We start from the raw sequence: 26,689 nt of genomic DNA, 5'->3' as shown, positions 1-26,689 counted from the left end.
TTTGCTCTTTTTTTTTTTTAATTTGCCTTGGAAACTTTTAGGATAGAGGGGGAGGAGTGACACTTTAAGTCTGAAATCTCTGTAACTAATGGATTGGTCCTGGTTTAGTCTTGGCTTTTTCAGTAATCAGCTGTGGACGAGGGACAAGCCGTCGCTAAACCCAGTCCTGTTTGCTATTCATGAGAGGATCTTTATCTTTATTATCTTTATTACGGATCGATCCCCATTAGTAATTACCACAGCAGTAACTATTCTTCCTGGAGTCCACACAGAGGAGAGGAAGTCCACTTACATCGTTTTCAATCTGAACAAAACCCTCTGGACTCATTATTAAAACAAATAAAGACACATTTCATAACTCATCAGACACACCTATGGCTTCTTTTGGACACCATTTGTGGGACTTTCCTCCTTTCACAAGATGGACGTTTCGAAAACTGCTTCACTTAATTTCCTCATTGCAAATGACATTTACGGAAGATATAATCCAGGTAGCAATTTAGAAATGCTGTTAATCTCTTACCCCTCGACTAAACCCAGCGCATTTTCTCCAGTGCTGCTTTACCCAAATCTTGGCAAGGCAAGGAAAGGAAAGGCATGTTTATTTATGCTGTGCATTTCACACACAAGGGAACTCAAAAGCGCCTAAAAGCTTCTTGACTGGAGTTTCCAGCCTATAGGCCACTGTGACGCCTCATTTGAAAGCTAAGACCTACGAAACTGATCATGACTTCTTTTGTTGTGTTGCTGTCACATTTTTGTGGTGTTTTCGTAGGATTTTTTGGTCACGTTTTTGTCATTTGTTTTTTTTTATTACTTACTCTTTTGTGGCTCTTTTTTTTGCTTTTTCATCACTTTTTAATCATGTTTTTGTCACACCTTTGTTTCTTTTTTTGTCTATCAACATCCTTGTTTTCATTTTGTTTTGATACTTTCTTCAAGAAGCTTTTAAATTTGGGAAACTGGAGAAAATGTGCTCAGTTCAGGTGGGGGTTAAGAGGTTAAAACCATTCTCCTCTCACAACACCAACTCATTTCATGTCCATTTCATTCATTACAAAATCACTGTTGAGACTTTATAAAGGAAAGCTTTAGTAGTATAGGCTCACACAAGAGAATGGAAGTATTCCAAACTGGAACATATCGAAGTTTCGGAGATACTTAATATCAGACATAGGAGTTGTAAATAGGACAGTCCCCAACACTGTATTGAAGGCTCTGCACTTAAAGCCACACCGTGTAGAATTTTACCCGATAAATAAAATAAATGATAAACATAAAAATGTGCCTTTGCTCCGAGCAGCTCAGCTCTCCGAAGACATGACAGTAACTTTCCGGGAGTGTGTACGTCTCCAGCTCATCTCAAAGGAGATGTGATTAAAGTCAGCAGAATTTCAGATTTAACCTCTTAACCCCCAACCCGCCTGAACCGAGTGCATTGTCTCCAGATCGTAATCCCTCATTTGAAAGCTAAGACCTACAAAAGTGATCTTAACTTTTTGTTACATTGTCGCCGCGTTATCACGTTTTGGAAGCGTTGTTGATCACGTTTTGTTGCTTTTTTGTCTTGCTTTTGTCACTTTTTGTCGCTTTTCCATCTTATGTTTCATTGCTTTTTTGTCGTGTTTTTACCAAGTTTTTGTCACTCTTTTGATGCATTTTCCTCCTCGTTTCGTTGTTATTTTTGACACTTTTGGATAAAATGTGCTTGGTTCAGGTGGGGGTTAAGAAGTTGAATAGGTTCGGTTCTCATCCAAATCGATTATTTGATTACCCATACACTTTACCGTTTTAAGGCGGGCATTAGGAGCATTGTTTGCGCTGTTTTTAGTCCAAAATGTTGCGCAATGTGCCTTTAAGTCAATTTCATTCCAAGCAGAAATCTCAAACTGCGTGTCATAACAAACAAGAGCACATTTCATAACTCAATGTGGACATAATTTGGCTTCTGTTGCCATGCTCCTCTCCTGCCCTGCATACACTCTACTCTCTGTAGATAGAGCTACTACTCTATTTCATGTTTACTGGGACCGGCAGGAGATTGACAGCTAATTTGCTTTCCATTAGTGGAATAGGATGTGATTGGCATGGGTCCCCACTGAGGATATTGTATGCTCCAATGCACACATGCTGACAGTGCACTTTACCTTAAACAAAGGAATTCATATTGATAGATTTCTTCTTTACTTGCATGAATAGTGTATGTAAATGTGAATAGTTCTCTATAACTAATGACAATACAGATGGGTTTCCTTTAATACCGCACTGTGAATCAAACAGACGCATTTATTTGGTCTCCTCTTTCCGGTTTAGACGAGATAATTGTCTGTTCTTTCATAGATCTGTTGTTACATAAAGCACGTTAGGAAATACGGATTTGGAAAACTTGTGCTGATGCAAATAGTATGCGTCTGTGTCCCACCCTTCTGTCCCAACCCAGAGTTTGGGGAAATAGCTCTGTAAAACATGCACTCAGATTCATGTTTTATTGAGCTATTTCCCAGGACAGAAAAAGCAAGAGATCATAAAATGCAGTACATGACATACTTGAGTAAATAACATATCTTGGTAAGTTTTGCTAAAGTGCTTCGTCTGATCACAAAATACCTGGGCGCTGGAGCACTTATTTCTTCTTAAACTACAACTACTGAAAGCTACTTTCCTTTGTAGCCTTGTGCAGTGAGTGTGGGAGTTATTTATGCTGTGCGTGATGAACTGAAATGAGTTCAAAGACATACGGACCTAATCACAGCCGCTACATTATTTACAGCTCGGTTTAATTGTTGCTTTGTTTCGAAAATGATCGCTCTCCCTTTGTATAACACGTATATAAACCACAACTTTATTTCATCACTTGCGTCATTGTCATATAAATCAGACCGAAATCAAGTCACTCAGGCATTGATTGATATGCAGTGCCCCCTGTTGGCTTAAATGACAAATGGAGCTCAACTCTTGTGACGTTAGTGTAACTTCCAGGCACCCATTGAGGAAAGAAAGGTTAAACCTGCTCCTGATGCGCCGCTTTGCTCTCCTCAAACCTTCAAGTGTTGTTGTTCATTATGGCGTTGACAGCTGGTTGCCTTGATCAAGATCAAATATCTACTTGGGGGAAAAATTGACTTTATTCCATCTCCGGAGTCCCAGTCTGAGCAGTGTTTTGAATTAGCGGTACTGCCTTTGCCTGTAGCTGTTTCCACGATGCAGGCTGCAGAACACACACACAAGGCCTGCTGAGAACAATTAGTGATTTCCTGCGTAAACATTTGGGAGAGATTTTGATTAACAGCTCCATTACTGTGAGCCTCATAGAGTGAGGGGTGGTCTACTGTGTTTCCAAGGGCTGTTCGAGGCGGGTAGGGATATTTTTAACTCATGGAATATAGCACAACACTAAAATCCTAATGATAATCAGAGGTTTTACTGTTGGGCGTATCTATGGTCAATCATGATTTAGAACTTAAAAAAAAGAAAGCGTTAAAGGGAAAGGCAACCCGAACCGCAGTCTCAGTCTGTATGGAATCATAGGGAACATGACAAAGGCATGTGAAGGCGATTTAAGAGCTGACATGCTCAGGTATGGGCTTGAAATATATGCTGGCAACAATATTTTTCCAGTACCAAATCATAATCATATCAGCAGGCTGAGCTCTTCCGAAGATATACTGATTGCAGTATGATTGATTCGATACGATACACAATACCGGACTCACGATAATGATGACCTTACTGCGGTAATCGACATATTGCACAAAAAAATATAAACCAACCAAGACAGATGCTATTTTTAACCTAACCTATTACATATTATTCACGTTTTACATACTGTATGTTTTCATGTGCTTTTTACCCTTTTTTCTTAAACAAGGTGGATAAATGATCCCTGACTGACTGAAAATGGGTCTATTGATCCGTCAGTCGCAGATCACTTCATTTATAAACAAGAAACCATTGTACTATTCCAAAAGGAATAAAGCAACCACAACTTATCTCAATGATGAACTTTAAAACTATCATTAAAAGTAATATATCTGTGTGACAGTGTTTGGTCCTTGAAGTGCTGCCCTCTACTGTTCTGACTGGAATATTGATCCTTATTGGCCTCTATTGACTGGGAAAGCAAGAGAGCACTGCTACCTCATTAATATGCATGACATTGATCATTGATCATCAAAACAATGATTATCAGAATAAAAAATATCGGTATCAAAACGTCCAGCAAAACATCGTGATATATCGCAAAATCGATATATTGTCACACCCCTAATTGCAAGATAAATGTATTTTTTTTAAAAACACCAATATGATAATATACCAAATGCTTAAAAGGTTATTTCTCAGTAATTTCTTTTAATCAATATAATTCACAAAGAAACATCCAAACGCTTGTGTTTCATAATTAGCCAAAACAAGGTCTTTATTTCTGCTGATGAGAGAATATGTGCTTTTGGCGAAGGCAGGCACTGAAGCACCACTGTTGGGTGTGGTCTCGTACAATACATTTGAATCACTCTTTACTGCATTCATTGTTCTGTGTTTCACATTGTAACTTGACAACTTTAAACTCATGGCTGCGAAACATGGTACACTGTCCTCTGAAAGCAAATGGCACTAATTCTATAAAGTTTAGTTCACGACAAGCCGGTAAATAGCTCTGTTACAGCAGGATAGTTCAAAGATATGTGCTTTTAGTCACGTTCAGTATCGACAAAAAGGCTGTCCAGAGTGCAGTAATGCTGCCCAGAATACGACTTTGAGTAGGATTTTGAAATAACGTTGTGTGGGACACTTTTTACAGTTTTTGGGGATCATTTTACTCATGTGCAAAACGAGTAGCACGTGCAAAAGTGGATGAGTCATTTGCATATTTTTAATTCACGCAGATTCTCTCCTTTACACATCAGATTCAGAGCCATAATTCTGTGATACACAATTTCAAATGGTAATTAAATAAGAAAGCTATATTCCAGTTTGCACTCGCTATTTAGCACCTGTCTTTACAAATGACCCCCAAACAGGGTAGTGGAAAAAGCCATTATCGATTTGATGAAAAGGTAAGTTAAAGCCACACCGCGTAGTATTTTACCCAATAAATCAAATTGAAACACAAGCATTTATTATATGACAGATATCTTCATAATTGAAAAAATACCTCATAAATGTGCAAACATTCATGAGGCTCAACTCTCCTAAGATATGACTGTAAATTTTACCGGGAGTGGGTGCGTCTCCAGCTGGTTTCCATGGAGATGTGACTAGAGGCAGTGGGATTTGAGAATTAAACAGGTTAGTTTCTCATCCAAATCCATTCTTTGATTACCCACTGCAGTGTTGAACTGGACACTTGGAGCATGTTTTGTTATGCCGGCAACAGTATAGTCCAAAATGTTACGCAGTGTACCTTTAAGGTCAGCACACACTGCACAATTTTTCCCAGTCTTGCATTATTTTATAAAGAATGGGGGGGTCCACAGTACACGACTTGTTTTTAGTGCGATTATAGAACGTCTGGGAGTTCACACAATCGTAAGAGCGGACACACTATACGATTCTGTCAAACAGCTTATGTATTACAAACACAGCGCGTCTGTCCTCTCTGTGGCTTCAAAAACTGACACCAGATCAGAACATACAGGCCTCCGTTTGTGAACATGTGCGTCAGTCTCATGTACTGCTACTACGACCCTTCAACTTGGCTATAGTTCTGTCCAAATGGAGATAAACGTCTGCGACACAAAGATGCGGGACATATTTCTCTGATTTGTTTCTGTTGCATTTAATGAATAGAGCAGATAATCTATGACCTCAACCATTCAAAAGCAACACTGAACATTTTCTGAATAAAAAAGAGAATTTGTCACTCATTTATCATAGTACGTCAATGAATTGCTCAATCAAATTTCTCATGGGACGAAATCGACTGAAGAGTTATTTCAAAGGAATGCATGACTCGGTAGTCTGGCCAGCCAGACAACATGCTTTCCCACAATTCCTATTCGATACAATGGAGTGTATGCAGATGATCGATCCCAATTAGAAAAACATCCATTTCAGAAAGAGTGTCTACAGCTGTTATATCTATTATACATTTCGTTTTTATTTTATTGTTTATTTGTCCTATGAATTAACTCCAGAGTTCAACGACGCATAATTTTCAAGAAAACTGGGGGGAAAAAATAGGGTGTTTCGAAAACCAATTTAGGCTTAGACCCACCATTTGAAAACCCGTCTGGTGGCTGTGACCAAGTGTCCCACACAAGCGTACACTTCAAAACCTCCAACTACCGCAATCTGAAAAATCGCATGCCTGTCTGCAGTTTATGGCTTAGGTGAAAAAGGTTTGTCACATTCTCAATTGGTTTCATAGCTCAGTGTTAAGCTTTGTCGTTGTTAGCTGAAATTTCCATACAAAGCGATAGCAAAAAACTGCTCACTACAATGAAAGAACAAAACAAAGTAAAAACAATCCATACATTCCGGTCAAATAATGGGAACATAAATACATTTACAATAAGTACAAGTCTTAAAATTATTATTGATGCAAATTAACATTAAAATACATATTATACAATGGGACAAAAATAAAGGTAAAAGACAGGGGTTCGAAGTAATTACACGTAATGATGAAATTTACATAGACTTTTCTTTTTTTTTTAAATGTACAAGTTTTATCCACTAACATACAATATAGTACAGCAGGGAGGAGCTGTTTAGTAACTGGTGTAGGGCTAGTGCATAGCAAAATAGAAGATCATTTTGACCCAGTTAATCAAACACAAAAAAAACAGCTTTTGTTGTTTTTTTTTTCCTTTTTAGAAAATAACAAATTACATTACAAATTATATTTAAGGCAAGTCTTGTCATTTGAAATTGGCATAGTCTGAGAAAATGTCCACGAAGTCTTGTACCACCCTGTAGCAGAAGTCGTACTGTTCCTGGAAAGGAGACGATACAAATTAGCAAATTTTATTACAATCGTGCTTCTCTCGGCTGAGACATGCTTTTAGTTAACCTCTTACCCCCTGTCCAATCTAAAAGCTTCTGGACTGGAGTTCACAGTTTATAGGCCAGTGTGGCGCCTCATTTGAAAGCTAAGACCAACAAAACTCATCCTAACTTTTTTATTGCATTTTTGTCCCTTCTTTGCTTTTCCTGTTGATTTTTTGTTTGCCCATTCATCACTCTTTAATCATGTGTTTTTGTCATGTCATTGCTGGTCTTCCCGACATGTTTTTGACACATTTTGTTGTTTTTTTCCGTCACTTTTTCATCTCATTTTGTCACTCTTTTGTTGCTTTGTCATCACTCTTTAGTCGTGTGTTTTGGTTGATCTTTGTATTGCGTTATTGTTGCATATTTTTGTCACCCTTGTGCCACTTTTCACTTTGCTTTTGGAAATGGGTAAAGCCAAACTGGGGAAAATGTGTCCGCTTTCATGTGGGGGTTAACCTCTTACGCCCCCACGCATTAACCGCACAGCACATTTTCTCCAGGTCAGCTTTACCCAAATCTAAAAGCTTCTCGACTGGAGCTTACAGCCTACAGGCCAGTGTTACACCTCATCATTGGAAAGCTAAATCAATGGCTAAGACCTGCATGCATTGTCGTCAAGTTTTTGTCACATTTCTTCTTCTTAGGGATTATTCCGGCGGTTTTTGTCACATTTATTTTTGCATTTTTGTCTCTTTTTTGACTTGGTTTCGTCTCTTTTTGTCGTGTTTTCGTCACTTTTTTGTTGTGTTTTTGTTGCTTTTTCATTGCGTTATTGCTGCTTTCCCAGCATGTTTTTGTCACTCTTTTGTGGTTTCTTTGTTGCTTTGTAGTCGCGTTTTTGTTTCCATTTTGACGCCTTTTTCCAGAAGCTTTTAGATTTGGGTAAAGCCAAACTGGAGAAAATGTGCTTGGGTAAGGTGGGAGTTAAGAGGTTAAGAGGATAACTCAAGTGAACAATCGGGATGTGAGTCTGTGAGAAATTTTACTGAACCACCTTCGACTTTCACGATTTGATAACTCAGGTTGTGCAGCTTTAGCAACATAAAAGTAAATTTGCATTAGAGAGCTTGTTTACAGCCTGTTCTAAAGGGACTACACAGAGTTTAAAAATGTTAAAATTAAGTATTTTCCTCCCCCTACATGTTCCAACAATATCCTAAGGTGTAGAATGAGCCCAGATCCACAACTGCCTCTAAATTTTCGAAAATCCTGCACTGTCACTCAAAATGGTGTAATGCACAAGCTTAAAGGGATATTTCAGGATTTTTGACATGGGGCCTCATTTCCTAGTTATCCAGAGTGTTGTTGATTTCTGGAGATATTTTTTTATGTAATTCATGCAGTTCTTATATTTGAAGAGCTTAGTGGCGCTAGGCTAGTGCATTTCTATGGTATCAGCTAGCCTGCATTACAAACAGTCTGACCCGCTCCACAGAGCACCTGAGGCAAATCACTTATAACGCCAGACTAACCATATAAATGTCTGTGTTAATGGACTCATTATAACTATTTTGCATTTAAAATAACTTATATTTGAGCAGCATCAGCTTCGTGGTTGTATAAGCTACGCAGCGGCGTATTTTTAGTCCCTTAAAAATGCGGAAATTCATGGTATACAAGGTCAGTTATATTTCAAACATGATTCTATCGACACAGACATTTATATGGTTAGTCTGGCGTTATAAGTGATTTGCCTCAGGTGCACTGTGGAGCGGGTCAGACTATTTTTAATGCAGGCTAGCTGATACCATAGAAATGCACTAGCCTAGCGTCACTAAGAACTGCATGAATTTAAGAAAAAAATATCTCCAGAAATCAACAAAACTCTGGATAACTAGGAAATGAGGCCCTATGTCAAAAATAATGAAATATCCCTTTAATATAGAAGCTGCAGTTACACGTATGACCTGAGGTGGCAGTAGTGAGTATAAAATGGTTAATTTGCATCTTGCCCCTTTAAATAACCAACATCTAATAACCAAATGAAAGATCAGACCAAACAGTGCAACATTAGTCTTTAGTTCATAATAGTCAGATACATACCACTGTCTGGACCATGTGTGGCCTCTGCATGCGTAAACTCTTGACGGTCTGAAAGACGTCCAGCAGCCCCTCAGCTTTGACCCGCTCCAGGATGTTACTCAGAGCGATGAACGTACCTGTCCTCCCCGCACCCGCACTGCAACGGGACAAGGAAAAACCCACGGGAGATGAGGATGGGAAACATGCTGCCGTGAGTTCATGCTTCCAAACGTTTTCCATCCACTATACCTGCAGTGCACGACTATGGGGTGGTTGCCGGACTGCTGCTGCTGCTTCTGCACGGCGGCGATGATGTCGATCATGCCTTTGCCCTCGGCCGGGATCCCGATCTCAGGCCAGCCGTGGAAATGGAAGTGACGGATCAGCCGCGTCTGCTTCTCCTAAAACACAAACAACACGTGGTCAGAGCAACAATATGGCGACTGTGGAGTGGCTTATTGGTCCAGATCCAGTCCTCCAGAGGCTTTAGTCTCTCAATACTGTATACTCAATTTCTAAGGCTGAATCAAAAAACATTTGAACAAAACAATTTGAATAACATAAAAAAAAAAAAAAAAAGGCAAACTTATTGATTCATTGATCAGCTCTGTTATGTAAATAGACAACCTGGTCATTATTTATCATTTTCAAGAGCATTGACTGCATATGTCCGGACCCTAGACATATGTTGAAAGGTTTGCGGACCTTGTGAAAATTGGGGAGGGAAACATTTCATGGGAAAATTGGGATAAACAAATTGGAAAACACATTGAAAAACAAAAAGCAACTTAAATGTATTTGTTGGCTGCGCATTTGTGCATATTTCTGATGGTCTGCAAAAATCGCTTCATCATCGTTATCTAGAAAGTCCCCCAAAATACTAGAGATATTCATTGTCAATGTCAACTGTCATTGATTGTCAATATCACCCAAACTGATACCGAGATAAACCTACTCCTAGAAGCACAAATTGTGTCAGAAAGTTGCTCAAGTAAAGAGACAACAGAGAGAGAACATAACCCATTGCTGCCACCTCTGGGGAGGAAGTACCAGGGTTCAAAATACCTTCCAAACTAGATTTACCTGGGCTGTATGCGATGCTAATGGGAGGCGCAAGGTCCGCTCAGCCTAAGTGTGCAGCGGGTAAGTGGAGCAGGAATCTGAGAGGTGTGTGCGGCCAATCGAATTAACTATCAGCTTTATGATGGGCGGGGCAGACTTAATAACTTTAAAGACATCCTGCCACATTTCCTCCTCTCCCAGGCCAGGCGTGTGGTGGAGAGGAGTCGGGTTGAATGCGTGGTCTTGGCTTACAGATGGAATAATAATAGAAAGGGAGAGATATACAGAAGCTAATGAATGAAGAAGAAGACGACGAATGTGTAACTTTTAACAGGCCTCAAGTGTCAAACAAAGCTGTAGTGAAGCTCGAACTAATGAAAAAATAAATAAAAACTGGAATAAAATGCATGGTATGAATTCATCTCTGACTGGTGTCATGTTGTGCATAACAGAGGCCTTTTCAGTATCTTATTGTCAATATTTTACATTTAAATGTGACTTGGTTAGGAAAAGACAGTAAGGAGTGAGTTTAATATAATAGAACCATGGGCTGGCCAGGATGTTGAATTGGCCTGGAGCACCCTCTGCAGGCAGGAGTGTGAATGACACAGCATAAAACAGTGAAAACAAGCGTTCACTTTTAGCCAACGGCCTGCAAGCAAGTCAATGGCGCACAAAAAGGGCAGTTCAGATGGATTATGAACATCAGGAGAATAAAGGACTGAAGTGGAGAGGATTACAAATAACTGCAGAAATGAAGGGATGTTTTGGATGTGGTAAAAATGGGGTTACCGGCTCAAAAAAAGTTGATTTTGCATGATATGTCTCCTTTAAAGGAGGGCGACATCTTGGCAGGAAAAGGGATGAACTGTGAAGGAACTACCTGCTCTGGAGAACTGAACTTATGCTGAGACCAAGAAAAAAATAAAAAAGCAAATTTATTATAAATTGATGAACTAATACTGGAATAATTATTTTCCTCCAGAGAGGAGATTGAAGCAGCTGGACCTCTTATCTCTCCTACACCGTCAGCATTCCCCACTCAAGGTCAAGTCACGGAGCTAAACCAGATACGGACTGACGCTTCTGTGACTATATTTACAAACATTCACTCACAGCATTCATTTCAAGGACTATGCAAATAACTGCACACGCATCCCCTCCCTAACCACGCCCCAAATCCCTCTGCGTCTGTGTTCACCAACTTTTTTAACTCCCCCAACCCCACCCTCCAGTCGACAGGCGGGCGCCCCTCCCCTACCCAACAAAAAATTCCAGCGCCTGCCCAGGTGTACTGTGTGTTTCCCATGTCTTGATGTTTTTATATATGTGCTTTGCCTTAACTTAAACTGATTGTAATTTCGCATATTTTCTTTTGTAAGGCGCATTGAGGTGCCTTGTGTACGAAATGCGCGGTATAAATAAAGTCGCCTTGCCTTGCCTTTAAAGGGGCTAGATGCAAGCTGGCCATTTTATACTCACTACTGCCACCTCGGGTCAAACATGTCACTGCACCTTCTATATTAAGCTCGTGCATGACGGCACTTCGGACCCGAATTAACACCTTTTTGAGTGACAGTGCAGGATTTTAGGGGCAGTTGTGGTGAACAGGTCTGGGCTCATTCTACACATTAAGACATTGCTGGAACCATGTAGGGGGAGGAAAATACATTATTTTTAAATTTTTAAACTCTGTATAGTCCCTTTAAATCAAATTATCTGTCCAATAAATGAATATGTTTAACATTGCTATGTGAAAAACCCTTGACTTAAAGCAGAACTAAGTAACTCATGCCCCTAAAGGCCATATGTGGCACAGCAGGTGTCGTAGCATGTTACGTTTTTTTACGCATTGTCTGTGAGAGTAAATACTACGCTGACAGGAAAAGACAAAGGGAGAGAGAGATATTGTACATCCAATTACACAATGGAGATATTTTTTTAAGTGGCACTAGCGCGCATTTAGCTTTGCCCGTTAGCCTGTTACCTTCTCTTTCGTGATTCCATTAGTGTGTATTGTGGTTTTCTGGCCAGAGATACCAGGGGGATCACCCCATTAACCCTTGTATTACCCCCAGACGGACTGCAAAAAGGATTTATTAATGTAAGCAAGTTACTTAGTGCTGCTTTAAGCATGACTTGCCAAAATGAACTCCAAACTCAAACCGCTTTAAATCAAATGATGGAAATTCCTCTTTGTGTTAAATATGGGCTTATATTTGGCGAATGGCTTGACTGAAAGCTCCTGCTGCTGACTCACTGTGAGCCTGGAGTCTATTTGTGAATCTAATCCAGTTACACACACAGCTTTCTGAGTGCTTCTTTTTCACTTATTCAACTAGATTAGGTCCACAAGTTTAGTTTTAGAGCGATACACAATCCAATAATACACAGTTGTGAGAAACGTCAGGGGATAAATAGATTTTAGCACAATGCCTCAAGTAGGGAGTCATTTAATTGGGTGACATGGGCTTTTTAAGCTTTTGTTATTTGGTTTATTTGGGGGCATGAAAATGTAGTACCATTCACTTGACATTTATTTGATCACTCATTAAAAAACATTAAATAATAAATAAGGGAATTGCAATTTGTCTAAAGCTTTGCACCTACACATCACATTGGCCAATGGTGAAAAAAAAAGAAGAGCTGGTCAGTAAATGAGTAAGACAATGTAATGCAGAGTCGTGTCCTCACCGGCACAAAGGTGAGTACCAGGTCTCTGAGGCTGAAGGTGTCACACAGGGAGTCTGTCTTCAGCTCCACCCTGAAGTCTCCGTACGACACCGCGTCCTCTGTGGGCCAATACTGACAGCACTTGTCCTGTCGATGCAAACACAACAGACTCACACACAATCTATGGACACACAGTGGATCCCTCCTGCATAACTGAGGCTTATAAAACTTTCTTTTGGGTGCCTGAGCCGATGAGTACCTAATGTTCCCACCCCTTGTTTCTCATTTCAATTCGAAGCTCACCTGCTCCCTCTCCTGGAGTTCGGTGAGCATTACAATGGAGTGGCACTTCCACTCCCAGACCATTCTCCAGAAGTCCTCCACTGTGTGCGGCACTGGGCCCTGCGTCGCTATGAAGTAGTCCTTTTGCCTATAACCCTGCAGCAACAAAAAGCAAGCAGTTAATAGAGTTTAATCTTAATATAAGACGGCCGTTCTTTCATGCTTTTTTGCAAAGGTGGCCCCCTTTGCATTGGTCTTTCAATCAGTGTAGTATAGACCTTTGACCTTTTTATGTACAACCAGACACAAACAACAGTCCGAAAGGGTCTAAAAACTGTCTCAAAATCACGTCTAAACTGGGTATAAACTATGCCTAAAACCAGCAAAAAACTTAAATGTATTACTAAAGGATAAATGAAAACATCTCAAATTAAAATGCCATTTTTATACATGTACAACAGCTTGAGAACCACCAGTTTTCTGTTATTTAGTCACTCTTCAGGAAAGAACAGGGAAAAAGCACTTTGCTTTACAATTAAACCTATCTAACCTATCTATCTGCTTCTTTTGGGTTCTTTTAAAACATTTGCATTCGTTTTTCACTCTTTATGAGACAATATGTGTGAAAAACATGATATTTTTTTAGCACATGTGTTATCAGTTTCAGACAGAAACAGTTGAATACCAGTAGTTGTATTACGCCCTCTACAGGCTGCAGTAAGGAATGAAACCATCTCGGACTGACACATCAGCAGCGTGGCTCTTGTCAGCCAGATGCTAACACATTTTTTTTTTTTTTTAAGCCACGACATGATCAGTGCAGTCCGGAGATGGTGAGTCACCAGAACACATGTGTGGAAACAACATTAAATCAAGGTTACAACCATACAGGATCAACCTATCATAGATGTTAATGCCTGTGAAACAGCCTTACGTCTATGAAGGACGCGTTGATGTAGTCGGTGAACTCCTGCCCTCTGCGCATGGACAGAATGACGCGGTTGAAGTCGTCTGGAAAAGGAACAAACGGGAAATGCCTGAGTGTTTGAGAGCACATGGGGAAAACATACGCACTGAAGGATGTGTTCAAAGGCACTGAGAGTGATGCTATGGGAACAAATGTGGCATCCACTTCACTTCACTTTTTGTATGTATTGTTAGCAAAACAAAACATAGTAGTTTTATGAACTTACAAGGGATGATTTGAAGTACTCTGTTCTTCTTCATGTTTGCAGGCAGGTTCCCCGTTCGCATGTTCTCCTTCATTATCCGCATGTTGGTCAGTTTCTAAAGAAAAGTATAGATGTTTATATTTAGTTAATAGACTCATAATACTACAACACAGTTTAAAACCAGACAATGTACACAAGAAAATCATACATCGGTAGATACAAGTCAGCGCTACAAAGATTCATGCATAACAATGTAAAGCTGGATACAGATGGTACAGGACACATTTACTGTGATATATAAGACGGCAAAGAACAATATTTTATCCAAAGGCGCTAAGGCAGGATGCAAAGGAATGAGGAGGAAAAGGAACAGGAAACCAGTGAAAGCCTCATGCGCTGCCAACAGATGGTGATGTAACTGTGCTATTAAAACATTTGATAAAGCTGTGATTGGTGTCAGTGAAAAAACCTTCAACATTTCAATTTCAACCTGAAATAAAGCACTGCAGTCATTTGTCTCTCTGCTTTGTGTTGTTATTTCTAAAGGCGGAATCCATTTAACGTGTGAATTTTATTGAATCATACTGTTTCAATCTTTATATGAAAGGCCCATCCACAACTAATTTCGATGTTTTTCTTTGAACATTTCTGCACATTTGTCATTGAGTGAACACAATATGTTCCAATCCCATATAAACTCAAAGCCCTTTCACCTTGAACTCCTCCTCCAGCCCGACCCGGTCTCCGTCTGTGTGCGTGTTGTGCAGTTTGTGCAGATGTCCTTCCAAAGACGACACGTCCAGCTCTGTGTCTCCATAGAGGTAGTATTCAAGGAGGGCCTGATATATGAATGAGTACTGCATCTGGACAGGAAGAATACAGAGGAACATGGCATCAGAATAAAGAGTATTGGGATAATGTTCTGTTTATGAGCAGGCTTATGTCTTTAGCTTCAGTTGGCTTGACATAACCAGGTAGAAATATGCAGAAAGGAGACAGCCAGGACCACCACTGTATGTCATTTCCAGTTCTTTGCTGCTCATTTAGACTAGGTTTTAATATCAAAGTCACAACTATGGCTGGGTACGAGACCAGTCTGGAATCGACAAAAATCCTATTGGTATCAATTCAAATCAAACTTTACAGATTACAACATTTAAAACCATACGCCATATAGGTATAGAAAATAATAACGAAAGCAGGTACCAAAAATATAAAATATAAAATCTTCATACTCAAGTTTTGATGCTGTTGCTCATCGAAACTTGTTGGAAAAAAATGGGGGGGGGGGGTGAAATTGGGAAGATACTGAGGGAAAATATACAACTTTTGGAGAAAAGTGGGAAAAAAATATGCAGAAAAAATGAAACAAACAAACAGGGGAATTCAGGAGAATATATGGAACATTTTGGGGGAAAAAACATGAACAAAAAAAAATTAAAATGAAGGAAAAATAAGAAAACGTCCTTTCCATAGTCCCTCTGGAGGTAATGCAAGTGTTAATGGGATGACTAGGGGGTCTTTCATCTCACCCTGGTGTCTCTGACCAGAAAACCACAATTGCAACTTCGCTGCCACCGGGTCCGAAGCCCCAATGCACACTAATGGAGTCACGAAGAAGAAGCTAACAGGCTAACGGACAAAGCTAACAGGGGGCTAGCGCCACTTAAACAGTATTTACAGCCAAGTTTGAGTGAAAAAAAATATCTCCATTGTGTAATTGGATGTACAATATCCCTCTCTCCCTTTGTCTTTTCTGTCAGCCTAGTATTTACTCTCACGGACAATTAATGAGTAAAAAAACGCAACATGCTACAACATCTGCAGTGGCGCTTATGGCGGCACTGGGGGCATGAGTTACTTAGTACTGCTTTAACTGATTTGATTGTCATGACTCCGCCACACCACCAGAGGGCACTACACTGGCCTTAACACAGTGTGTGACTTACATCTGTCTGAATGAGCTGAGAGCGCTGTTCCCGGATCTTTGACACAAAGCCGAACACGTCCACCTTCTGCTCCGCGTGCATCATGTCGATCGCTGCGTCGATCACAATGAAGGTGCCCGTCCTGCCCACGCCAGCGCTGAGGGAATAAGAAACTAGTTAAAGATCAACAACTCCCTGCTGTCATGTTAGAGGTTTATAGATGTTGACGAATGCAGTAAAAATGGGGTTGACTCAACACAGTGTGGACGCTCTGTGACATAAACTCAAAGTACAAGAATTTAAGGTGGCACTTAACTTAACTGCACAGCAATAACATGGTAATAAGCTGGAAATAGCATGGCGACAGGGATCACAATTAATACTGCATTTCACACGCCCCTTTTCCATATACTGTATGAAGCCTCACACTTAAGATACAGCGTTACGATTAGGACTACAGTTAGGATTTGTCATATTACCATAAAATAAATTACACATTGCTTTCCAAGTTACCATAGTTACTGTGTTATTATAGAGGTACCATGCAATTGCCATCCCTTTGCTGTTAAGTCATAAAACATTCTGTCTTCCAAGTATCTCCAGACTGTCTTCTTCTTCTTCTTCTTCTTCTTCTTCTTCTTCTTCTTCTTCTTCTTCTTCTTCTTCTTCTTCTTCTTCTTCTTCTTCTTCTTCTTCTTCTTCTTCTTCTTCTTCTTCTTCTTCTTCCTCTTCCTCTTCCTCTTCCTCTTCCTCTTCTTCTTCTTCTTCTTCCTCTTCCTCTTCTTCTTCTTCTTCTTCTTCTTCTTCTTCTTCTTCTTCTTCTTCTTCTTCTTCTTCTTCTTCTTCTTCTTCTTCTTCTTCTTCTTCTTCTTCTTCTTCTTCTTCTTCTTCTTCTTCCTCTTCCTCTTCCTCTTCCTCTTCCTCTTCTTCTACTACTACTACTACTACTACTACTACTACTACTACTACTACTACCAGGGGTATAAGTACCACTGTTTGAGAACCACTGATTTAAATAATAAATAGGAGGGGACTTAATTCCGAATGTAAAACAATGCAGTACAGTCCAGAATATGTGAACTGATGTATAAGGATTAGTGATGTATCTGTACCTGCAGTGGACCACGATGGGGCCAGAGAATGGAGGGTTGACCGTTTTCACTTTCTTGAGGAACTTGAGCATCCCGATGGGAGAGAAGGGCACTCCGAAGTCAGGCCAACTGGTGAAGTGCAGCTGAGTGACCAGGCGCGCGCTTTTACCCGTGTCCGACGCCTGCTGCAGTAACACACATGCACACAAGGATTAAATACGAGAAGAAGATTGCACTTTGATATACTACTTTTAGGTAAGAGGGAAATGCTCAAGAAAAAAAGAACTTCTTGTCTAAGTTGAACAATATAAAAGCGTCTTACATTTTGTACACAGAACTTGCGAATGGTGTAGTCCACGAGGATGGTGAAGTCTTCCACTGCGACTCTGATGTTCCCATACGTCCAACAGCCCTGGTCCGGCCAGTACTGGTTACACTTGTCCTGTAAGAGGGAGCAAAAACACAAGTTCATTCAGGATGTTCAGGTAGACAGCTGATCTCATTCTTAAACCACACAACTGCCTCTAAAATCATGCACTGTCTTACTTTTACTTCGAGTCCGAATTGCCGTCATGCACGAGCTTAATATAGAAGGTGCAGTTACACATATGACCTGAGATAGCAGTAGTGAGTATAAAATGGCCAACTTGCATCTAGCCCCTTTAAGACTTGACCAACTGTGACAACAACAGATCATAACAGTTAGTTAAATCCAGGTGCCTACCTTTTTCGGGGATCTAACAGTGTAATATACTAATACTTAAATATAGTATAAGGTTTAAGTATTGCACTCTAACAGCTGGAGTTGAAAAGTATCTCATAGTGTCATATTGTAATCAGTATTCATTCACTCCAACTATTAGCATTATAGAAAAAAATAGAATGCTTTATTTGTCATTGTACATACAGTAAGCACAATGAAACTATGCATGGCTCTCAAAGTCTAAATGGTAAATAATAATTCGTGTCTGCGTACATTGGTGTATGAATGAGAGCGTGAACGGGTGACTGATTCCTTGCTGTAACGCGCTTTGGGCCTAATGAAGTGAGAAAAGCGCTATAAGTTAAGACCATTGACCAATAAAAACAAACACAAACAAAAACAGTAGTCGCAGCTACAGTGTGGTGGCTGCTTAAGGCCTGATGGAGCGAACAGCTCGGTGGTAGAAACTGTTCCTCAATCTGGTGGTATGAGTCTTTAAAGGAACAGGCCACCGTTTTTACATAATGAGACATGTTCTTACCTGAGCTTAGATGAGTTGATATGTACCTGTCTGGTCTTTGTGCCTGTGGAAGAGCTTGGTCGCTTCTAACTTCCCCCACGTTTGGAGCCATAGGAATATACTGGAAGCGGCCAAATGCTAGCAACATCTTTGGTCTTTTTGCGTGACTGAGGGCACACAGTTCTTCCATACTGTGATATGTTCTCACTAGGGATGCACCGATACCACTTTTTCTAAAACCGATACGAGTACGAGTACTTTGATTTAAGTACTCGCCGATACCGAATACCGATACGAGTACAGGGCATTTTCTTCAACATTCTCACTTTTTTTCCACAGCAGATTGGTTTGTAATTAGCAAATTTACTCATTTACATATCCTTAAGTAGGCTACACATTTAAGAGCCGTTATTAGAATTGTGCTGATGCTATTTATTTATTTATTTTTATTTTCATTCAATATAATTTTTAATTTTTATTGCACTGTCCATCATAGACAGAAAAGCCCATGTCCAAAAGCTCCCCAATTCCTGTGCTTTATTCATATATTTTTATTTATATATATAAAGTATCATCTATCTATCTATCTTAATAATAGTATTGAGATGTTACTTAAATGGTCTCTTTTCGTCTTTACTTCAGCTCCGTGTGTATTTTCTCGTGTGTTTTGTAGTAACTTAGCGAGTAGCTACAGCGTTTTCATTGTTCTGCTGCAGCTCATTTTCGCTCAATATGGACATGCTGTATCTCTTTTATTTGGATTTTCTGAGGACTTTTTAGTCGCTGGGTTAGTTTTTCAGAAGAATAAACCCCTGTGCTTAAAACGGCGACAGAATGGCCAAAAGTGCGCTAGCCGCGAGTTAGCATCGTTAGCCTGTATGTTGTAAACACTGCAGACGCTGCAGCTCTAACAACATTAAGCTCTGGTTAAATCCAGCTCAGACTCTGATTTAGAGAGCGCAGTCTGTAATAAAGTCAGCTCTATGTGGAATATTGTATTTACACTAAACAATTCTCCAGTTTGTTGCTATTTTCTCTCCTCAGCTGAGAGGTGCGCCTCGTAGGTGCGCTGGCCGCACGTCAAATGGTATTGGTTTCTGGTATCGGGACCTCATGAATGAGTACGAGTATGAGTACAAGCCTGTGGTATCGGCCCGATACCCGATACTGGTATCGGTATCGGTGTATCCCTAGTTCTCACAAAATGACAAAGATGGTTTTAGCATTTGGCCTCTTCCAGCATATTCCTATAGCTCCAAACGGGGGTGAAGTTGGAAGCTATACCACTCTCTTCCACGGGCACGCCCAAAGACCAGACAGACATGTATCAACTCATTTAAACTCAGGTAAGAACATATTACAGTATGGAAGAACTGTGTGCCCTCAGACACGCAAAAGGACCAAAAATGTTGTTAGCATTTGGCCTCTCCCAGTGTATTCCTATGGCTCCAAACGGGGTGAAGTTAGAAGTGACCAAGCTCTTCCACGCACAAAGACCAGACAGGTACGTATCAACTCGTCTAAGCTCAGGTAAGAACATATCTCAGTATGTAAAAACGGTGGCCTGTTCCTTTAGCGTTCGCCTGAGGGCAGGGGCTCATACACTGAGTGTCCGGGACGTGCCATGTCCCTGTAAATGTTTGTTGTGTGGCATATACAGAGCTCCAGTCCCACCGCACGACTGGCTGCAGGTCTCTCTTCTGCAGCTGGCGAACCACACAGTCACACAGTAAGAGAGCCGAGTCCCTGCCGTAGACTGACAGGGGCAAGGCTGCCAAACTGTGCTGCCTCAGACCACCACAACAGTCAAGGACACTACAACGGCCTGCACCTGCGGACGCGGCGTTCAAACTGCCAACTTTCTGATCAAAAAAGAATCCACTCTCAGTAACAAAATTCTACAAAAATAACTGGATTAAGAAATGTCATTAATTAATTGATAATAGAGTGCTGCGAGCCATGTTACTCTTATCAGGCTTTTGTTAATTAAAACACTCTTAGTTAATTATATGGTTGTTAATACCCTGTGCATAATTAGTGCACTTCATAGTATTGTAGTAACGAATAAAATCTGCTTGTCATCTACGGCTTTCTCTATTGTAGACCACTACAGGCCGTCCCGTGACTTTGAAAAGGTGAACTTGACCACAGCCCTATCATTGCACCCGTCAGTCTGAATTAAGTGTGAGAGACTCTTAATTTAAGACCCTACAGCCGTGTAATGATACTCCCCTCAGGACTTTATCACACCATTATGTTCCCATTGATTTTAAACAGGCGCACGCTGACTCGAATCCTCTCCATTTCTCCTCGTATCGATCCGTGTTCTAGGCCTTGTTCTGTGAACGAGGGCCGCTGGGATTAGGCGAAGAGAGCGCAATTGTGTGTCTCAAGAGAGAGGGAGAAGTGGTAAGGTTGAATTTAGTCAGAAGAGTGCACCCGCTGTGGCAAAAAATCCAATCAATATAGAGAATGTCACGCACACCTAGATCATTTCATATAGTGTGCACTGATACTTTTGGTACTTTTGTTTAATATGGCGTCTGGTTCTGGTCACCCTAAGAGCTCCATCACTGCTAGTGAATTGCACACGTGTGTTGCCTCTGGAGGTCATAAAGTGATTGCTGGCAGGTTAGATTGATTAATTGATGGGAGAAAAATATGCGATTTTACCATTATACACAGTTAATACACAAAAAAGAAAATACATACAAAAATGTTACCAAAAATAAAGATATTATATGTACATTTTTATATTTATCTAAGATTAGTTTTAATTGAAAACCTATTGAATATTCAGCATGTGTTATCTTTTATTTCCAGGCTTTTACCCCTCTGTGTCTCAATAATTCACTATAATTAACAAATGAACCTATTAGCAGATTCCCATGCCATCGTACTTTTTAGTTTTTTACCATGAAACAAACACAGCTGCACCAGATTCTTTTGGGACTCTTCCTTTGGCAACATCATGCAATTAAAATGAAAATGGATGCGATTTGTTCTGCGCACAAATACGGCTCCTTTACTGTGGGGCATGTAGGGCTGCAACTAATGATTATTTTGGTAATCGATTAATCTATCGATTATTTTTTACAATTAATCAATTAATTGCTTGGCTGTGAAAGGTGCATGAACATTTTATTATTATTGTTTATTTATTTATTTATTTTTCTACCACATAAAGCTAAAGTGGCGCCGCTTGAGGACATGTTGATGGAGTAAACTTAAAGTGAAGGTTTGTAGGAGACTCTTAGCGTAAAGACCAGACAGGCACGCATCAACTCGTCTAAGCTCAGGTAAGAACATATCTTAGTATGGAAAAACGGTGGCCTGTTCCTTTAACCCACTTTGAGCTTTTATAACCACAGGAATTGTAAAACCAGTTAATCTTGGCAACATTACCTACAGTTCCCCCCTTTGTTCCAAAACCACCTGGCTCAAGATGAGTGCCTGATGAGAGGGGTTGAAATGCAGAAAAAAATATCCTTACAGGACAATAAAGCAACTTTGGGGTACAACGAGGACATGCACTCACTACTGGGAGTATTTTATAATTTCATTTATAGCTATAGGGAAAATAAAGCTACTAATATTTGTTTTTATAACTAAGACGTATCGACATAAACATTGGATTTTTTAATTGCCGAATGTTTCTTGCCTTTTGTTGTGGCATACAGTATAATCAATGTTGAACAAAGGATGGACTTTTCATCATGATTCAAAGCAAAAACATCAAACAAAGCATGGCTGCACTCACTTCTTTCCTCTCCTTCAGATTAGTCAACATGACAACGGTCGCTACTTTCTGTTCCCAAATCATTCGCCAGAAATCCGCCACCGTGTCTTCTTTTGGACCTGAAAAACAAAAACATTTCAATCGGCACCTTTCTAATGACAACATTCTTTAAAAGTCCGCCATTGCTTTCTATGGTTTCTCTTACCTTGTGCCCCGATGAATTTGTTCTTTTCCGTGTAACCCTGCGGGGAAAATAAAAACAGGCGGTTTAGTGTTTATTTGGCGATTTTACAGGTGGTGCGATGGTCAAAATAAGACTCACGTCGATGTAGGAGGCGTTGATGTAGTCGGAACAGGGAACTCCCTCCAGCTGAGTCAACACCACCCGGGAATGATCGTCTGAGAGTGGAAAAAAAAACGCGGGTTAATTCAGGCTTATGGGAAAACACAAGGTCATACGAGACTGCAGGAGTTACAGTAGTGCAGAGGGAGGGGAAGAAAGTATGATTATTTACTTTGCATTCCAGCAGCAGACGACCGGGCAAAGACAAAACAAACTTGGAGCGGGAGAAGCCAAAAAAACTCAAAGGTTGGTATTTCGATCTCAGCTCCTGCCAGCTCATACTGTTATTGTGTCATTGGGCAAGGCTCAATTTGACTCAATTTGTGTAATGTAAGGCTTAGGCAATTGACTCTGAATCAAAACAAACGCCGCCCAAAAAGCGACTTCCTGTTTCGATCCGGCGCACCAAAATAAAAGCACCATCATTAGCTCAGCAGCTCATTAGTTCAACTTTCTTCCTGCCTAATTTTTAACAGACAAAACACTTAAAATGTGCGTATTTAATTATATTCTTGTAATGTTGCCAAGTACCTTCTGAACTACTCAATGAGACGAGCTGTGTGCTTTTATTTTGGCGTGCTGGATCGAAACAGGAAGTCACTTCTTGGGCGGCGTTGTTTTGATTTGTTATGCACAGAGTCAAAACAAGGGTGCACAGACGCCCGACAGAATCATTATATACATATATTTGGTTGGCAAATGGTGACCAAATGGCGCAGATTGACCGCCACAATTCAGCCTCTAGAAAGCGTCTCTAAAGAGCAGGGGTGTCACCGTAGTTTACGTATATACATAATTGAATATATATAAAATAAATGAATATCCATCAATAGAAAGCTGTGACTAAGCCTGTTTTTTACTCTAGGCATGTTCAATTAAAAAGCAAAGTAAACATTTATTGAATTTGCTAACTTTAATACAATAGAGGTGAAGTTATATATCCGACCTCTACTGAGTGCGGCCCTGTTGTTTGTATATTTTTCTGTGTGTGCCCCTCAGTGATAAAAGTTTGCCCCTGCTAAAGAGGGTGACTGAGGAGTGAGCAGCTAATGCACAAAATTATAAAGCCAGTGCATTGAAACTCTATTTAATGGAGGGCTGTGACACAAGAAGTGCACGGTGCATCGCAGTTTCTTGAATACAAGACTACGGATTAGAGGTGACGCCGTGACTATTAATAGAATATGGTTTTATCGCTGTGAAAACTTCGTGTGAAGTCTTGCATCTGTTTAAATACAAATATAGTCAAACCGGAGGTGTGACTGTAGAGCATCCGTGCAACCATAAGACACATTATTCTTAGTAACTCTCATAAACGCGACTGCTTCTGAGAACTGAACTCACACGGGAGAATGTTGGGGTATCTGTTCTTTTCCTTGTTGTCGTCTCTATTGGCCTCTTCGTATGCGCCCTGGACATGGCCCCCAGGCAATGACTGTAAAACAAAACCAAAGTGTCAAAACAACATAATAAACAACGTATTTAAGCGTGAAGTAAGTATAAAATTTACATTGTATCGTGTGTGTGTGTGTGTGTGTGTGTGTGTGTGTGTGGTGAGTTCTTTTCATTACTGTTCGTTTGTAAGATGCAAATTCTGTGTAAAACGTACTACTGGGAAAAAGGAAACAAAAGCAGAGATAGAGGAAGTACCCAACATTTGAACACAAGAACACACTGGTAAAAGTGCTGTTGGAATAAACAAAACCAATGTCAAACTAATGTCAAGCTAAAATGAAAATGTAAAAGAACATGAAGGAAAGAGTTGGGTACAAGATACAACTACTACTGGTATCATCACTTTGCCACTGCGAGGACAATTCGAGCTCATTCCGCAGAAGCAGAACGGCCTTGGTAGCAGAAGTCAGCTGTATTCGTTCAGCTCATTGTCCTCTGCTGTTCCCTGTGATACTGTGCAGCCCAGGTACAGGAGATCTGTGTTACTGCTGTGGGCGCTTCCTGTGCACAGCTGCAGTAAAAACAGCCCATTAGCCGTGAGCCCTGCCACTTCCTCCACGCGCTCGAATCAACACTGATATCACCACCATCCACCCGTGAGTCACTTTTATTCAGATCCTCATTCACAAACTTAAATAAACCAAAGGGTACTTTTGTGGTGAGGAGGGCATGTGACTGCCGCTGTATTTGCATGTTCAGAAAAGGAAAATATAAAAGGTGGCTGAGTTATCGATTAATAAACATCTTGACTGTTTTTTTTTTTAATTCTTAGATGTGGAAAAGTTTTTGGAAGGTATATAAAACAAGCATAATGTACTTTACCTCAACGTTTATTTAAAACACCACAACCGAACAGCACTTAGGACAGCATGAGCAATAAAATAACAGTTAAAAATCAAGGACCTGGCTTCCGCACGCCCCATGCCCCTGCCCGGACCCCCTCAAAGTATTCAAGCGCCCCCACCAAAGTACTGTAAAGGAGCTCCCACCAGCCTTCTCAACTTCTGTTTCAGTTCATACATCCTAATCCCAGTGTCATTTATGTAAAGTCACAGCTAAAAGTGTCATCAAATCCACTGGAAAAGCATTTTCAGAAAGAGCAGACCTCCGACAAGGCAGTGAATACAGAGCACAGATTATCATTCCAACTGAGTCGTAGATTAGTAAATCTGTTCATTGACAATTAGCTTTTGTTTTGCTTCTTGACTTTTCTTGGCTTTTTACTTAACTACAAATACTAGGTTCACAACAATAAACACACTTAACCTCTTAACCCCCACCTTTTCTCCAAACCCAAATCTAAAAGCTGGAGCCGACAGCCTATAAGGCCAGTGTTGCGCCTCATTTGAAAGCTGAGACCCACAAAACTGATCTAAACAGGTCTTTTTCCTTGCGTTGTTGCCGTGTTGTTGTTACTTCTGAGTTTATTTCATCGCACATTTTTGTCACTTTTGTGTTGCTCCTCAGTTGCTTTTTTGTTGTTGAGTTCTCGCCACATTTTTTGTCACTTTTTTCATAGCTTTTTTGTTGTTTTTTGGTCACTTTATTGTGGCTTTCTTCTTCTTCTCACCACATTTTTGTCATATTTTCAATGCATTTTTGCCACTTTTTTTGTTGCTGTTTTGGTGATTTTTTTTGTTGAGTTTTCATTTCACATTTTTGTCACTTTTTCAACGCATTTTTGTCAATTTTTTAAGGCTGTTTTGTGGATTTTTCATCACATTTTTATTACTTTTTCAACACATTTTTGTCAGATTTTTATTGCTTTTTTGTTGCTTTTTGGTCACTTTATTGTTGCTCTTCTGTGGCTTTCTTTGTTGAGTTCTCACCACATTTTTGTCATATTTTCAATGCATTGTTGTCACTTTTTTGTTACTGTTTTGTTGATTTGACTTTCTTCTTCTTCTCATCACATTTTTGTCACTTTTTCAACACATTTTGTCTTGCATTTTTCTCATTTTGTCAACTTTTTCACTTTTTTCCAAGAAGCTCTTATATATTTCTATAAATGTGCTCAGTTAAGGCGGGGCTTAAGAGGATAAAACCAAAACTAATTTTCTAAAGATTTCAAAACATGAGTGGGCGTGGCTTAAGTTCCGTCGTCATCGTGCTCTTGGGCCAGACCCTTTAACTACCTTGCCACACTTTCTTATTACTGCATTGTGAGTGTGAGGTATGACTCATGTCTGTCAGTCTGCCTCAGGGCAACTGTGGCTAGGTAAAACGCGTCATTAACAAATCCTAATAACGCGTTTTCTCGCCAACCCCTCAATTAGCTCATAAGCATCTCGAGCTATAATGAACGCTTTATTCCAACGCTTTTGGAATAAAGGGATCAGACTAATGACAGAGCATTTGCATCGACTCCGCACTTAATAATAATTCTGCGGCTGAAGTAAACAGTACTTCATGACCACCTGTTCAAACGCTTATATACTTATCGTGGTCAGACGTGTGCTTACGTTGTACTCCTCCCTGAACAGTTTTCCATCGTCGGCCGATCGTATCCGGTACTCCTCTTCCAGGTGGTCCAGTGGGATGGGGAAGTAGGTCTTGGCGGCTGAGGGGGATCTGGGCAGCAGCACCACTGTCTGCTGCTCTGTATCGGGGAATTACAATTGTCATTTTTGCACATTATTCGGTGTAAAATGTGAAAAAAGTTTGATTGGGTTTGGTTGGAGGGTGAGTCTTAATTTCTGCAGATAA

The 26,689-nt window shown here is 40.2% G+C and overlaps 1 protein-coding gene across 4 annotated transcripts in view; it reads right to left on the bottom strand.

Moving 5' to 3' along the window:
* Window positions 1-6,238: 6,238 nt before the first annotated feature.
* ptprea (protein tyrosine phosphatase receptor type Ea) overlaps window positions 6,239-26,689 on the bottom strand; it is a 98,954-nt gene continuing 78,503 nt past the window's right edge. For all 4 annotated transcript variants that reach the window (XM_079577155.1, XM_079577156.1, XM_079577157.1 and 1 more), the window contains 16 exons: window positions 26,446-26,582; window positions 23,873-23,963; window positions 22,508-22,584; window positions 22,391-22,427; window positions 22,207-22,304; window positions 17,546-17,665; window positions 17,245-17,408; window positions 16,154-16,289; window positions 14,918-15,067; window positions 14,226-14,319; window positions 13,967-14,043; window positions 13,054-13,188; window positions 12,772-12,897; window positions 9,265-9,416; window positions 9,037-9,172; window positions 6,239-6,935 (listed from right to left, as the gene is read on the bottom strand). In XM_079577155.1, the coding sequence (XP_079433281.1) occupies window positions 6,861-6,935; window positions 9,037-9,172; window positions 9,265-9,416; window positions 12,772-12,897; window positions 13,054-13,188; window positions 13,967-14,043; window positions 14,226-14,319; window positions 14,918-15,067; window positions 16,154-16,289; window positions 17,245-17,408; window positions 17,546-17,665; window positions 22,207-22,304; window positions 22,391-22,427; window positions 22,508-22,584; window positions 23,873-23,963; window positions 26,446-26,582 (1,805 nt within the window). In that variant the 3' untranslated portion in view covers window positions 6,239-6,860. The remainder of the gene's footprint in view (window positions 6,936-9,036; window positions 9,173-9,264; window positions 9,417-12,771; window positions 12,898-13,053; window positions 13,189-13,966; window positions 14,044-14,225; window positions 14,320-14,917; window positions 15,068-16,153; window positions 16,290-17,244; window positions 17,409-17,545; window positions 17,666-22,206; window positions 22,305-22,390; window positions 22,428-22,507; window positions 22,585-23,872; window positions 23,964-26,445; window positions 26,583-26,689) is intronic.

This window comes from Gobius niger, assembly GCF_951799975.1.
Source record: "Gobius niger genome assembly, chromosome: 19".
In the NCBI taxonomy this organism is placed as follows: domain Eukaryota; kingdom Metazoa; phylum Chordata; class Actinopteri; order Gobiiformes; family Gobiidae; genus Gobius; species Gobius niger.
The sequence above is the reverse complement of the archived record's forward strand: the minus strand, read 5'-3'. Positions and strand labels throughout refer to the sequence as shown.